We start from the raw sequence: 16,748 nt of genomic DNA, 5'->3' as shown, positions 1-16,748 counted from the left end.
CTTTTTTTAAACTTAAAAATTTGAAGTTTAAAAAGTTAATCAGTTACTTACCACACAACTTTTCATAATATTTTCTTCATTAAATAATTTTAAGTATTAAAAAAATAATTTTTAAACTCTTAATTGTTTTTGATTAATTTAGTACTGTTCAAGCTGTTGTTATTTGTAGATATTTTTTATGTATTAAACAACGTATAATTATAAACTAAAGTTGTAAAGTTGCTTACGTTATCTAGATTTATCCTCTCTGTTAGTCCCCTCCATGTAGAATTAAGATTATCACTATATAATTTTTAGTCTCAAATACTATATTGGGTAAATTTTTTCATGTCTACAAATTTAACAAATTCTAGAAAATATAAGTATTTGAAAAAACTAAGCTACCACAATAAAATGGATCAAAACAGAAATATGGAAGTTGATGCTAAAGTTGCTCTAATTACAGGTTTTTCATTATTTAGTTATACTTGAATACATATATTTACACAATATCCACTTCTGGTTTAGTTTATGTACTTATTATTCAATTATTTTTAATTCTGCTTAGGCTTTGGTTTTAACTATTTTTTTGCAAGATGTTTTTATAATGACTTATGCTAACACTATAACCATTTACAGATAATTTTTTATGAAGTTTTAAAGAAAGTTTTATTCAAATAAAAAATCACTAGTTATAAAACTTTTTTTTTGTTTATAAAATATTAAATAATGTTTATGAAATTTATTTATTTATTTTTTTTTTTTTCAATATAAAAACTTAATATATATTTTATTAAAAATGTTAAAAAAAAGATATATATTAAGGGCATAGGGGGGTAAACACCCTTTTTTGGTTTTTGATCTTATTTTATATAGTTTTTACTAAGCTACAAGTTGCTTTTTACAGATTTTAAAAATTCAAAATAATTTTTGAGATATAGCGGGTCAAAGTTGGAGGCAACAATAGGATCCTTATGGGAGGCGCAAACTAAAACAGCAAATAACTAGAAATCACTAAAAATCTATCTCCTCCTACGTTTTTTGAGATAACTACCTCAAATTTTCAGGAAATGTTCCTTGCAATATTTAAAAATTCTGTCGGAACAGAATTTAAAAAAATAAAAAATAAAAATTTTATAACAAAAAGACTAAAAAAACTCTTTTTTTTGAATATTTTTTGTATAAAATTTTATTTTTTTAATTTCTGTTCAGACAGAATTTTCTAAATATATCAAGGAACATTTCCTGAAAATTTGAGGTAGTTATCTCAAAAAACGTAGGAGAAGATAGATTTTTAGTGAAATAGTCTATTTTTGTCGTTTTAGTTTGCGCCTTCCATAAGGAACCTATTGTTGCCTCTGACTTTGACCGGCTATATCTTAAAAACTATTTTGAATCTTTTAAATCTGTGAAAAGCAACTTGTAGCTTAGTAAAAACTATATAAAATAAGATCTAAAACCAAAAAAGGGTGTTTACCTCCCCTAGCCCTTAAGTTAAACTGTAAATTTGTTTTAAAGTATACTTCCTTCATTAAAAACATAAAATTGTATGTATTAAATGTTTAAATATCAGAGGATACTCAAGGTTAAAAAAGAAATTGATATTACTAATGAAAATTCACCAAAAATAAAATTTCTTATGGGAGGCGCAAACTAAAACGCCAAAAATAGACTGTTTCACTAAAAATCTATCTTCTCCTACGTTTTTTGAGATAACTACCTCAATTTTTCAGGAAATGTTCCTTGCAATGTTTAGAAAATTCTGTCGAAACAAAATTTGAAAAATTTTAAAAATAAAAATTTTATAACAAAAAAAAGACTGTTTTTTGTTTATTTTTTATATTAAACTTTAATTTTTTTAAATTCTTTCCGACAGAATTTTCTAAATATATCAATGAACACTTCCTAAAAGTTTTAGGTAGTTATCTCAAAAAACATAGGAGGAGATAGATTTTTAGTTATTTGCTGTTTTAGTTTGTGGCTCCCATAAGGATCCTATTGTTGCCTCTAACTTTGACCGGCTATATCTCAAAAATTATTTTGAATTTCTAAAATCTGTAAAAAGCATCTTGTAGCTTAGTAAAAACTATATAAAATAAGATCAAATTTCAAAAAAAGATGTTCAAATAAGTTTCAACTCTAATTTTATAAAATAATTTTCAACTTTTTTCAAATTTTTGCTACAATTTAAAGGAATAACTGGGCAAGATGGATCGTACTTGGCTGAGATGCTTGTAGAAAAGGGTTACTTGGTTCATGGAATAATTAGAAGAGCTTCAACTATGAACACCGGAAGAATTGAACATTTGTATGCTGACCAGAAAACTCACAAGCATGGAAAGATGACCCTGCACTATGGTGATCTTAGTGATAGCACATGTCTGGTGAAAATAATTCAAAAGGTTTGAGATGGTTTGGTTTATAAAACTAACATAATGTAGTTTGTTTTAGTTTTTGTAGCTTTATAAATTTATTGGACTGATAGTAATATTAGTAAAATGAGTTTAAATTATCAGTTTTGTTGTGTTTATCTTTTTGTTGTTATACAAAAAACGTTTAATTTTTCTACTATGATTATGCTTCAAAATAATTTTTTGTTAATAGTTGTTATCAAATATTTATTTGAACATGCTAGATATATTTTTATTATATTTATTTTTTTAGATTTGTTTGACTTTAAGTAATTAAAAGACTAGATTTTAATATACTAAGTTAGTAGATTTAATATTACTGTTTAGCATCATTAAAACATACTGTAAAAGTATCTATTACTTAAGTTAAGTAGTTTTTATAGCTTGAAAACACTTAGTTATTTGTTTTTGGAGTCTAAATACATTTTTCAAAAGTTGATACCAATTTTTCTATGAATGCTTAAAGTACTAATTTATAAGTTGATTTGGTAGAATATAAAAAGTTCAACTTTTAAAATAAGATAAATTTTGAAAAAAGTCACTAAACAAAAGTATTGTGGGTAAGTTTTCTAATTTCAATTTTGATTAAAAATCTATATATTTTAATGTTTTTTACCTAAGGACCTACCTTGAACTTAATAATAAAAGTTTTTTTGCATGATTAACAAAAATTTTAAATTATTATCCAATAAAAACTATAACATTAAAAAAAGGTCTTATAATAATAGTTTTTTAAGCAAAAAATATTAAAACTACGATTCGGTTTTTATTAAAAAAAATTAGATGAAGAAAGTGTAAGTATAATGGATAAAACTTGAAAAAACAAAATAAAATTAAATAGTTTTTGCTTTTAGTTTGCTTCTTTCATAAAAACCTACTAAACTCAACTTTATATCAATAAGTTTCACCTCACAATTATTTAAAATTTTTAAAAACACTTTGATACAGCTGATAGGTTTCATTAAAATCTGCCAAAGAATACCGAATTGTAACACAGTTACCTATTAGTTTTTTACTAAAAATAATATAGATAAAACTTATTGTTTTCTTTATATAATTGTACATTAAGGTTTTAAATATTTTGTGAGTTAGTGCGTAAATGTATTCTTGCACACTTTTAAACATATGATGTACTAAGCATGATTAAAAATATGTTAGTGGGTTCATATCATATACAAAACTCAATAAAGTAGTTTTATCGACATTTAATTATGACCTTACATGTATAATGCAAAAAGTGAAAACTATACATTATTCAACTAAGCAAATTAAATTCATTAAGTTTGTTTTCAGTTTTTCCTTACTGCTGCATTTGTAATTCTTTTTTTTTTTGCAATTCAAATTTTGTAAATTCGAATATGACACTAAGTTTAAAACAATAATCATTTGAAAATCATTGTCAACTATTAATATATTTCTTGGCAGATGTAATATAATAAGGGTTATCTCAAGTGTTCCGTATATAATACTTAAACTTTTTTGTTTTATCCAACCAACTCTATGATAAGCAAAGATCTTTTAACTTTTTTAACTTAATCAAAATATATTAACAACTAACTTTAGTATCAAACAAAAATGTTAACAAAAAAAGCAAACAAAAGCACATGACAGGTTCAACCGAACGAAGTGTACAACCTGGGCGCGATGTCCCACGTGAAAGTGTCGTTCGACCAGGCGGAATACACTGCTGACGTTGACGGTGTGGGAGTGCTGAGGCTGCTTGACGCCATCATCACCTGCAACCTGCACAAAAAAGTCAGGTTCTACCAGGCTTCCACCAGCGAAATGTATGGCAAAGTTGGTTTAGAACTTTATTTATTTATGCTTGTTTTGGAAGTACATTGAAGTTTTTGTATGATAAGAGGTGTTAAAGGACTAACCATTATGACTCATTGGCTTTGTTTGTATTTCTCTAATGTTAAACAATTAGTCATCATTCAATAACTTATTATTATATTGTTATATACTTAATTTTTTAGTAATAAAATAACTTACTGAATATATATATATATTTTAATTTAAAATTATAAAACAATTTTCAAACCATGTTCATGCAACTGGTGATTAGTTATACTTTTAAGTAAGCTAAAAGTTAATCTAAAATAAGTTAAAATTACTTGTTGTGACAGCTTGCATAAATAAAGAACACAAACTAATTTCAATAAAATTTATTAAAACAACTCAGGTTCAAGAAGTGCCTCAGAGCGAACTGACCCCGTTCTACCCCCGATCGCCGTACGCTTGCGCCAAAGTGTACGCCTACTGGATAGTTGTCAACTACCGGGAGGCGTACGGCATGCACGCATCCAACGGGATCCTCTTCAACCACGAGTCTCCGAGGAGGGGAAACACCTTTGTCACCCGCAAGATCACCAGGAGCGTTGCCAAGATACACCTCGGCCTTCAAGGTATTTCGATTTTTTTTATAAATTGAGGTTTTTTATGTTTAGTTGTAAATATGCTTTTTATTTTCTTGATGATTAACTTATTTAATGTTCTTTTTAATTTTGATGAGAAAAAAAAAAGTTTTTGTTTTCTAACTTTTAAACAATGCTTTAAAATAACTTATTTAGCGTTGAATGTGTTTACAGAGTACGTCACACTGGGAAACTTGGATTCAAAGCGTGATTGGGGACACGCGAAAGATTACGTGAAAGGAATGTGGATGATGATGCAACAGGATGAGTTTGTTACTAAATATTTTTTAAAATTTAATCCTAAAAAAATTGAAATCATCCTAATGTTATACTGATTGCTTTTTTAAGCAAGTTTACTTTAAGTTTATGTTAATAGAGACTTCTATTCGGTTTTTAACGCTTAGTTATGACATACTATTTAGCTAAACTAATGTGAAAATTAATTATTTAAAGATGTATTTTAAATTTTAATAGTGTAATAAAGTTAGTCAAAATATCTATATCCTATTTAGAAGAGATGCAGTAGCATTGAAACTAAGTAAACGAATTGAAAATTAGTTGTTTTTTATATTATAAATATATCCTATTTATTTATTTTTTGAGACTCCGTATATCTGTTCTTAAATTTATTTGAGAGCATTGAAACGCCTTTAGTCGGAATAAAGTTTTGACACAAAAACATCTGTGGTATATCGTATTTGTGTATTTTAAGAAGTCTAAACTTGTATTGAAAAAATATAAGGCTTGGTAAAAAATTTGTAGTAAACTAGATTTTAAAATATAGCCATGAATTTTATCTTATTTTGATTTCAATGTTGTTGTTTAAATTATTTTTTACACAGATTAAATTATAAAAAGCAATGCAAAACATAAAGTATTAAAAATTTTGTATAACGTAATAAAATACTTTTACATGATACAGCTAGTGAGCAAAAATAAATTATTAGTTTGTAGAGATTTGGGAGGAGCTTTTTATTTCAAAAGTTTTACGGTAGTAAAAAATACTTTTGAGTGAATTAAACATTTTATTAAGATAAAAATCTTACTATAGTTATTTTTTTGATGGCCATGCTTTGAGTTTTTTTTGGTCTTTTGTTTATATAATTTAGCTAATGCTAAACCAGAACTAAAGTAAACCTGTTGTAAACATTTTGATAATAGTATTTTTAATTTTTTTTTATTGAAGAACCAAGACATTTCAATAACAACTTACAATTAGTTTTTTACAACAATCTAAGTAAAACTGTTTAGTTTTTGTACCCAACTCAAAATTTTCTACGTTTTATTTCTACGTTTTGTTTTGTAACCTACGCATTACTCAATTCAAAAACGTTGACTAATTTCACTGATTTCAACGTTGACTAAAACGTTTGTTATTAGGTAACTGAAATAACCTTAAGTCTTCTAGGCTCCGCTTATGCTTATAGAATTTATTAGACACGCTAGTTCAGGGTTGCCAAAAAATCTGGAACCCTGGAATATGACAATTTAGGTTTAAAAAAAACCTGAAACACCCGGAATTCTAAACAACTTTTACACGTTAAGTAGTAAAATTTAGATTTGACACAAAAAATCTATTATGTAAATAAAAAAATTTGTAGTCATCAAAAGTTTTTTTATTAAAAAACATATTACAGAAGCTTAAAGATATCTTTTCAATGTTATTATACTATTTAATACATTTTTTTTACCTTAAACTTAATTTTAAACTGAAAATAGACCCTAAAGTGTGTAATTTTAAAAACCTTGTAGAAATTTTAAAGCCTGGAAAAACTTGCCAAAAACAATTGGCAACCCTCCTAGTTGCAGGCAACTATCTAAACCAGGGGTGCTCGCACCCCTTGGGGGTGCGAGGCAACATTCCAGGGGGTGCGAGATGGTTTTTATTTTTTGTATGACTAATAAGGAGATTTTCACTCTCTGATAAAGTTTATAAAGTTAAAAAGTACATTTTGTTATAAAAGTAGTTGGCGCTAATTTTCTGAATAAATTAATTTTATTAATACGGAAAAGAAGCTTCAAAAAAGCTTGAGTTAGTGCCGCTATCTAATAATATTATTCAAAGTCGAATTAAAGATTTAAGTTCGGATGTTTTGGATCAAGTCATTGCTGAAATCAAAGCTAGTTCTTTAAAAATCTCTCTCCAGTTGGACGAATCAACCGATGTTGAAAATTGCAGTCAATTGATTGTACTAGTGAGATATGTGCATGATGGTTCGATAAAAGAAGATTTCTTATTTTGTGAAGATCTGAAAAGAACTACAAAAGCAAAAGACATCTTTCGATGTGTCAAGAATTTTTTGCAAAACATGACTTAGACATGCAAGTTATGTTCTGTATGTACTGACGGTGCCCCTGCTATGTTGGGAAATAAATCTGGTTTTTTGCTTTGTTAAAACAGGATATTCCGCACTTGCAGAGTACTCACTGTTTTCTTCATCGACATGCCTTGGCATCAAAAACATTGCCCTCGAAATTTAAAAATGTCCTTGATATTTGTGTGAGGACAATCAACTGGATTAGAGGTCGTGCTCTTAATCACCGTCTTTTTAAGTCCTTGTGTCAAGATTATGGTAGTGAACATTCAGTTTTACTTTTCCATACGGAGGTCCGCTAGCTATCACGTGGAAGAGCTTTAACGCGCTTTCTTGAATTGAGGAAAGAAGTAAAAGCTTTTCTTAAGGAACGTGACTATGACCATTTCAAAGAAATGGAGTCAAAAGAGTTTATTCAAATACTAGCTTACTTAAGTGACATTTTCAGCCGCTTGAATGACATGAGTGTTTCCATGCAAGGGAGAAATATAAATATTTTAAAATGTCGTGAAATAATAAATGTTTTAAAAAAAAAGTTAAATCTCTGGTGTCGACGAGTTGAAAGAGGAAATTTATCAAACTTTCCATTACTCGACGAAGTGACTGATGAAGATGAGTGTTTCGTTCCAAGTGTGCGTCAAGAAATTATGAACCATTTGGAAATACTATCCAAGTCTTTTGACGGATATTTTAAAATAGGAGAACTGGAAATTTCTGAAGAATGGATAAAAAATCCATATTCTTTTAATTTGAATCTCATGTCCGATGATGAACCGTTTAAAGATGAACTTATTGAATTATGCATGAACCGTTTTATCAAAATGCAGTTTGAAAGCAAAACTCTTGAGCAATATTGGTGTTGTTCAATGAATATGTTTCCAAAACTTAGTGAAAAAGCACCATTTTGACCAAAAATAACATATAGACTTATATTATAGTAAATTTCATAATCTTTCAGATGATTTTTTTAGATTTTAAAAATATTAAGTAACTTTTTTTTTATGACCGGTTATATAAAGGGTTGTCTTTATAAAGGGTAACTTTAAAGCCGTTTTTCTCGAGTTTTTAAAAACGGGCTTTAAAATCTATCTTCTCCTTCATTTTTCAAGCAATCTTCTTCAAATTTTCAGGAAATGTTCCTTACATTATGAGAAAAAAACGTTATTTGTGAATTTTAATAATTTTAAAAAATAAAAATTTTATGACCAAAAAAAAAAAAAAGTTACTTTTTATCAAAAAAAAATTTTTTTTTTCAAAAAAATGGTATTTTTACTTGAAATTTTTTAAAGTCACAAATAACGTTTTTTTGTTATTGTATAAAGAATAGACTGTGAAAGTTTGAAGAAGATTGCTTAAAAAATGAAGGAGGAGATAGATTTTGAATGCATTAGTCTTTTTTCGCCGTTTTAGTTTTTCCTTCCCCATAAGGAACCTGTTATGCGGCCCGACTTTGGCCGGTCATATCTCAAAAACTAATTCGAATTTTTAAAAACGGTAAAAATCAACTTGAAGCTTAGTAAAAACTCTATAAAATAAGATCAACTTGTAAAAAACATGGCCTACCCCCCCTATGGCCTTAACTGAAAAGAGTAGAAGTTTAGATTCAAACAAAATTAAGAACTGAAACAATATTATTCAAGTTTTAAAATACTACCACTAACTACTTGTTAGAGTTTTTGAAAAGTAGGTAGGGCTTCAATATTTTTTTAAATTTTAACTGAACTTTAGTAAGCCTGTCTTTTGTTAATGCTGATGTTTTAAAGAGGGTAAATAAATTGAAGCATAATTTAGTGTAATTTTACGATTATAAAAATTGAACATAGCTCAAAATATTCTACCAATAAACTTTAAAGTAAAACAGTTTACATATGAAAATGTATAAAATGGTATTATATTAAAAACTAAAAAGTTGTTCTTATTCAGATACAATAACTATTTGCCCATTTTTTAGTTTATTTAAAAATATATGTGATACAGCTTAATTTAACATCAAAAAGTTAAATGAAGTCATTTTATAATAGTTTTTCACATACGCTTTATTACTTTCTCTCAAAAAGAATACAATACAAATTATTTCTTATTCTTTTAAAGTTAAAACTATTGTGTTGAACAGGCCATCTGATTACGTGCTGGCGACAAATGAAACGCACAGTGTTAGAGAATTTGTCGAAAAAGCTTTCGCTCACATCAACGTCACAATTAGGTGGGAAGGCAAAGGCGTCGACGAAGTTTGTTGTGTTAAAATATATTTATATTTTATAACACATATGTATATACTTGAGAAAGTTTAGAAAGTATCCGTTGTGTTCTAAAAAGATATACAGCACTTTAGCACATAAACATAACAGTATTTTTCTATTCTAGCTTCATTAGAAAGCTGTTTGTTCAATTTAAAAAGTTATTTTTTTACGAATCATAATAAACTAATTGTTATTCAACAAATACTGTATTAAACTGAAAAATATATTTAATTTTTTTTTTCAATTTGCTATGTCTTATATATTCTTTATGTATATAAAGGGTTGATAAAAAATCTTTAAACCTGGAAAAACCTGGAATTTGACATTTTAGGCTAAAAACCTGGAATTTTAAACAATTTTAACATGTTAATTAGTAAAATTTTGATTTGAATCAAAAAATCTATCATATAAATAAAAAATTTTTGTCATCATCAAAAATTGTTTTAATTAAAAACAAATTTCAAGTAGCTTTAGAGTATCTTTTGAATGTTTTTATACTATTTAACACAGTTTCTTACCTTAAACTTCACTTCAAACTAAAAATAGATCCAAAAATGTGTACTTTTAAAAACGTGGAACAATTTTTGAAAACCTAGAGAAAATTTTGCCAAAAATTTTTGGTCAATCCTGTATAAAGTTATTGTAGTCATTTAAACAATTAAGACTTTTTTAAACTCAATTAAGTTGGTCTAATAAAAACAGATATTAGTTTATTCTTATACTTAAAGTTGAATTATTTATATTCAAAATATCTATATAGTTTTTGAAATTTTATTCTATACACCGAATATATATATGTGTTTTTTCTTTCTAAATTTTGATGTAGGCACTAGTTAATATTGCTGTGAAATATAAAACTAAATTAACTTAATTCTCAAATATTTATGAGAAAATTACAATGTCAGCTTTTTTTGCAAAAGTTTTTGAAATTTATTATCAACCAAAAAAATTTCAGTTTATGATATTAAAAAGTAAATATTTTTCAATAAGCAAAATTAAAATAAATTGTGTACACAAAAAATTCTTTTTAAGTTAATTTGTATAGATATAAAAATCACATTTTGTTAAACTAATTTTAGTCAAAACTTCTAGTTTTACTTAATTCAAAGCATACATTGTTAATTGCTGGTAATTAAAATTAAGTAATTAGATAAATGGAAGATTTTGAGAAATTAAACCGAAAGTTAAGAAAACAGTGAAAACAAAATTATCTATAATTAAATACCTAGAACCATATTAATTTATTACGATGTGATTTTTTTAATCTACAAAATTTAATTTAGTAATTGCTTTTTATTTATATTGTTTGATTTTTTTAACTTGCTCAAATTTAATTTTAACTTATTTGAAGTACTTGGCTGTTTTATTAATCAGCAGTATAATTTTATAGATTTAACTTTACTTTCTTAAACCAAATTAACTTCAATTTAAATAAGTCTAGAGTAAACACATATGATAATTAGTTAGCTAAGTATAAGTAATTTAAATTGATGTAAAGACAGCTACCCTGTATGTCGATGAATTTAAATATTGTTAAATGAAATAAACATAACGATAAATAGATTTTAAATAGTAACAAACAACTATTTTTTTAGTTTGCAAAGCAACTAAAGCCTCTTTACTTGGTTTAATATTTAAACTTGGAATTTTTGGTTATTTTCAACACTTCATTGGTCCTCTAATCTCATTAGTTCTGTTATAGATTTCTAAACTTTGTTGTATAAATACTTGTCCTGCATTTATGTTTTTGATTTTTCAGTATTAATGATCTGTAAAATTTACTGTTTAGCGTATTTTTCAGACTATTTTCATAAAATAGTTCAGCATCATTAGATTTTTTCAACTTTTGTTGCTTTTATCAATATGGGTAATCTGTATGCTATGTTTAACTATGTAAGTAAATGTGATTAGTAAATTTTTATAAAAAATCATGCATTCATGACGAAAAAACTTTCATAATTAGTTTTTCACGCGCAATATTTAGCTTACGTGTCCGTATTAAGAAAATGAATTTTCTTTTTAAACAATACTTTTTTATTTCTATTCATACATTTAAAACCTTTATAAAAAGGCTTAAAAAATAAAAATAAATATCTCTAAGAAAAGCTCAAGTCGATAGCTATTCAATTTCATATGATTTTATTTCTGTAGCAAGTATTTTAATCCAGAGTTCGTCAACCGTTAAAAAAATTGCCTACGTATTTTATTTTATTTAAGTTTCTTTTGTTACGACAAAGAATAAGATTTCAGGCGTGGCTTTACACGCGTGAACACTTATTCTATATGTGTATCTAAAGGAACAATATCTATTCAAAATGTATCTTTTTTTCTATGCAAAAACAAAAGAGTACGTTACACAGGGCTACCAAAAAACTTGGCAACCTGGAAAAACCTGGAATTTTAAACAATTTTTACATGTTAAGTAGAAAAGCTTTGATTTGACTCAAAAAATCTACCGTATAAATAAATTTTTTTATCACCATGAAAACTTGTTTTTAATAAACAACACATTTGAAGTAGCTTTACAGTTTCTTTTCAATTTTTTTATTCTATTTAACACCGTTTTTTTAGTTGTTTGTTCAAAATTGGATTATGACGTTTAATTAAAATCGCTTCGCTAATCATGGTCTCAAATTTGTTTCTGCATTCTTTTAAAGTATCAAACTTTTTATCAGTTATTCTTACATCTTTACAAATGTTACAATTACTAATGTGGTCAGATACAGCTATTTTACCTTTTAGATGTTCTTTGACTCTTTCTATCAGTGGTCTTGAATACTCTTTAAACTTAACTTAAAACTAAAGTAGACCCAAAATTGTGTACTTTTAAAATCTGGAGATTAAAATTTAAAACATTCGGCAACCCTGGTTACCTAAAAATGAGAATTATCGTTTTGAAAATACAGAAGGGGATGTTGAAACTTTTAAATACCAATTTAGAGAGATACACATTGTAGATTTATAGTTTATTAAATAATTTTGACACTGTTTCGACTTTTCATTAGTCATTTTCAAATAAAAGCTGTGCAAATTAACTAAAAATTAGTGTTAAAACAACTAAATGTACAATAAAACTTAAATAATTAGATATATATCTATCAGTTATATAAAATAATTAAAAATTACATTACAATTACCGTTTACATAAGTTTTTATAAACTATTAAAAGGAAAATATACATAACTAGTCAAAAATTCTTAGTGTGTGGGTTATACCTGGTTTAATTATAATTATCGTTTTTCTTTTGTTTTGTTTTACTTTATTTCCGATTTGATTCATGCTTGTTTCCTTCTAGTTAGAACTAGAAAATGACCAAAAAATTTTAAACGTGTATAGAGCAATTTTGTTTTACAAATTTCCTTAAACTTTAAAATGTTTCTTTTAGACTTCTTTAAAACAAACAAGCAGTAACTGATTATATCTTTTATCAATACTTATTATTTTTTTAATTTTTGATTTAAACTTTTTCTTAAGGTTGGTTTAAAATATATTGAAGTTTTAACTTTTTAAAGTATTTTATTCGAAGTAATTTTCTTTTTTTGGAAATATAATAATTAAATACTTCTATAAGACAATGTTTTCACTTTATTCAGACTTCTTCAAACCTGAATCATTTTGATTTGATAATTTTATCATATAGGTTTTTCATATCTTGTTGTACATGTATTTAACAAGTAATTTTTTTTTTTTAACACGTATTATTTTAAAACTTTGTACATAAAATATGAAAGATTATAATCAAATTTTCAACTAGTTCAAAAACTAAAAATATTAAGATAAACAAAAAATATAAGCATTCAGATAAAGTTATTCAATCAACAAGCACTCCAAACTAATAAATACTAAACAAGCAACATTTTTTGAACATTTTAATAACCGAATAAAAAACATGAACACTTGTTTACGTTTATGAATAATTATTTAAAATAAAACTAACTGTTTTTAAATGTTGCTGACAGCTGCTTAGAATTTTTTTCATATCAAATAATGTTTATTACAAAAAAAAATATATAAGTTTTTTTAGAATAACTAACTGAATCTTTATATACTGTTTATAAGTATGAACAGTTTAACGAAAAAGTGTGTAATACTTTTATTTATGTAAAAATTTTGCACCTAAAGTTTTAACTGAGAAATTGTAAAAGTTTTTTAGCACATAACTTTGTTTAAATTTATTTTATGTTTATTAATTTGTAATTTACTTTTATATAATTTTTATTCTCAGGTCGGTTACGACGCTGAAAGCGGATTGCGCCGAATCGTAATCAGCGAGAAGTTCTACCGACCCACCGAAGTGGATCTGTTGCTAGGCGATAGCTCGAAAGCGCACAAGTCACTCGGATGGAAAGCCAAGGTGAAGTTTGACCAGCTGGTCAGGGAAATGGTGGATTCCGACATCAAACTGATGCGAAGCAACCCCAAAGCTTGAATTCTTCAATTTTATTCAACATATAACGTTTTATTTTTGTACGTAGCAATACTAGTACGTTCCATAATACAGTGTAAATTTTCTTCAACTTTTTTTTATCTTCAAAAGTTATAATTACCATACTTCTTCAACAGAAAATATTCTATAGCTGTGTTTTTTGTTGCAAGATTGCAGAAAGTTAAATTTTATGTCATTTTATTTATATACGTTGTACAGTGAATTTTTATAGAGAGATTTGTCTTTGAAGCTGCGTTTTTTTCGGAAAGCCTTTTGTTTGTATATTGTTGTTTTTGTTCTATGCATGCAAATTTTAAGCGACGGAGAAGCTACTCGGTTTTCAAACTTTATAGTACATTACGAGCACTATTTTTTATGTTACATATTTGCACTAATAGTTTAACAAAACCACTTTTTAACTTATTAATTTATCAAACTAATATTTTTATTTAAATAGGCTTTTAACTTCTTTATATATTGTTATCGTTGTATTAATAAACCAATCAGTTTTTAAAAAAGTGATGTTTTGTTTTGTTCATTATTCGATTCAAATTATCACTACTACTTGTATCAATTATACTAATTATACTTGTATCAATTATACTATTATTAATTATACTATTTATAATAATTATAAAACAGTATGACTATTACAGTAAAAAGTTCATAAGGTATATTTGTTACTATAATGTGAATCACTTAGCTAGAAAATTCTAAAAATTTCAGGCTAGTTTAAATTGTTTTTACCAAAGTCCGGTTATTTTGACTTATTTTTTGTAAATATCAGACTTGTGTTTCTTTTCAAAATAAGGTTGTTATACTTTAGATAAATCAAAGTTCATCACTCAATATTACAAAAATATAATGTTTTGTGGGTTTGAAGCCAAATTTTACGTCAAAGTTTCTACTCTGTATCTACTTAAATATTTTTTTTTAAATTCTCAAAACCGTTCAACTCAAATAACAGGAGTTGCTAAAAGCTGCTGGACAAATATTGACAAGCATGTTTACTCACTATTCATGAAAGAAAAGCTTATCTTTTATTGAGTGATTTAAATTTGATACACTTTTTCAAAGTTAAGTATTTTGTTATCTTTGAAGCATATTCTTATACTGTCAGTTGTGCATTAAGTAACTAATTTTTACGAAAGATTTAATAGCAGGGGAGGCATAAATATTCATTTTAGACTATAATTTTTGTTTTGTGAAAATTGATTGTTTGCAATATACAAAACGCTCATAAAACTAAATTTTTTAAATGAATATTTATAAATTCAATAAAAAAATAAACATTGAAAATCGCTACAAAACATAGTCTACTTATAAATTTCAATATAAACTTAGTGAGTGTGCCGTTCAAAAAACTATTTATTTAATTAAATTAATAAATGTTTGGCTTAAGCAGTTACTCTTTTAGATTGCACTGAAATATGCTTAGAAATTACTTAGTTAAACAGACTTTGGTAAGTAATTAAATTATATATCAATTGCATGAAATTTTTTACGCAATTTTTTTAGTTTATTATAGCAAGCCATAACAATACTGCTGAATTTTATACTTAATAATTTGTTTAGTTCAATTTTTAGTGAATATTTGTATAAACTTTTTGGTCTAATATTTTTTTGTTTGAATTTATATAAGCAAGATTTAAACGAAAGTATTAGTATAACGAATAACGAATTTTTTATTTATTAATATATTAAAATTAACTTTATATAAACTTGTTTATGTAAAAAATATAAAGTATAGTGTAAAAAGTGTAAATGTTAAGTATAGTTCAAGTATTATAATGATTTTAAGAATAATTAAAACAATTTTTTCAAATTCTATACAAAAAATACTTAAAATTTGTATTTATATGATAATTTATATGTTTAATAGTTAGCCTTGCTTGTATCTTATATGCTTAAGTTGACTAGGCAATTTATTTCACATACTATACAGTTTTAGTTATAGAAAATAATTAAAATAATAATAAAAGTCTAAATTTTAGTAAATTTTAGACTGTATATTAAATTTTAAGATTTTTGTTTAATTTAATACAAACTTGATTTTATTAGCTTTATAATTAAAAATAAACTTAATCTTAATTCTTAAGTTCTTATTGATGAAAATCGATTTTATAACGTAAATACCAATAATTTTCTTCTAAATCTTGTATTATAAACAAAATTTTAATTTCTAAACGTCAGTTTATTTCTTTTATAAAAATGTTAAGTCTATGTCAAAACATTTGCTTTAAAAAAATATCGTTGATTTAAAATTTGTTTGTCAATTGCAATTTTACTTTAAAATTAAAATATAATTTTTACTCATCCTTAATATCTGATCAAACTATTAATATTTAATTTTGTGTAGTTATATATTTATTTTTTTTAAATTTAAGTTAAATTTATTTTAAAAATTTAACCCTAAAAAAATAGTAAATATTTTTGTATCATATTATGATCTTGATTTAGGTGAAATATGCAAACTGAGTGTATTATCGGTTTGTATATTTAACCTTTCGAATTTATTTTTTTCTTCATATATGTTCTTCGCTCAATAAGCGGTCGATAAGTGGTTTTCAGATTAGATTTTGCGATATGATGATAAATGTTACAATAGATAATAATTATTTTTTTGTCTCTGATTGTTCAGTTATAATTTACTATTTAAACATTTGAAGTTTTGTTACTGATTTGAATTTTTTGAGCATGTTTCGTCCCTGATATTAAATTTTAATCAACTAATGATAGTAGGGGATTTCCGGAATTTCTACAAAATGACTCTTCACTGCCGCAAACTCTTAACCGACTGCCGCAAATGAACTCAAAACAGCAAAATTTCTTCAAGAATTACCGCAAAATCAATATCTTGCGGTAAGTAAGCTAAGTCGAAAATTCCTTGAAACAGTACAGGTTTAAGTATCATTCCACAAGTTATTGTAAACAAAAAATGAAAACAGAGCTAGGCAGAG

The 16,748-nt window shown here is 25.7% G+C and overlaps 1 protein-coding gene across 1 annotated transcript; it reads left to right on the top strand.

The window, feature by feature from the left end:
* Positions 1-357: 357 nt before the first annotated feature.
* LOC145835256 (GDP-mannose 4,6 dehydratase-like) lies at positions 358-14,255 on the top strand. The gene is made up of 7 exons (XM_082942828.1): positions 358-445; positions 2,173-2,381; positions 4,002-4,187; positions 4,576-4,798; positions 4,982-5,075; positions 9,236-9,350; positions 13,588-14,255. The coding sequence occupies exons 1-7, from the start codon at positions 394-396 to the stop codon at positions 13,789-13,791; spliced, it is 1,083 nt and encodes a 360-aa protein (XP_082798954.1). The 5' UTR covers positions 358-393; the 3' UTR covers positions 13,792-14,255.
* Positions 14,256-16,748: the final 2,493 nt, after the last annotated feature.

This window comes from Thalia democratica, chromosome 4 (genome assembly GCF_965202585.1).
Source record: "Thalia democratica chromosome 4, ktThaDemo2.hap1.1, whole genome shotgun sequence".
In the NCBI taxonomy this organism is placed as follows: Eukaryota; Metazoa; Chordata; class Thaliacea; order Salpida; family Salpidae; genus Thalia; species Thalia democratica.
The sequence above is the reverse complement of the archived record's forward strand: the minus strand, read 5'-3'. Positions and strand labels throughout refer to the sequence as shown.

Bases quoted from the DNA above. Each gene is read 5' to 3' on its own strand.
- LOC145835256 (XM_082942828.1), top strand. From the start codon at position 394: ATGGATCAAAACAGAAATATGGAAGTTGATGCTAAAGTTGCTCTAATT. The intron at 5,076-9,235 runs GTTTGTTACTAA...TGTGTTGAACAG, and splicing joins ATGATGATGCAACAGGATGA to GCCATCTGATTACGTGCTGG. The intron at 9,351-13,587 runs GTTTGTTGTGTT...TTTTATTCTCAG, and splicing joins AAGGCAAAGGCGTCGACGAA to GTCGGTTACGACGCTGAAAG.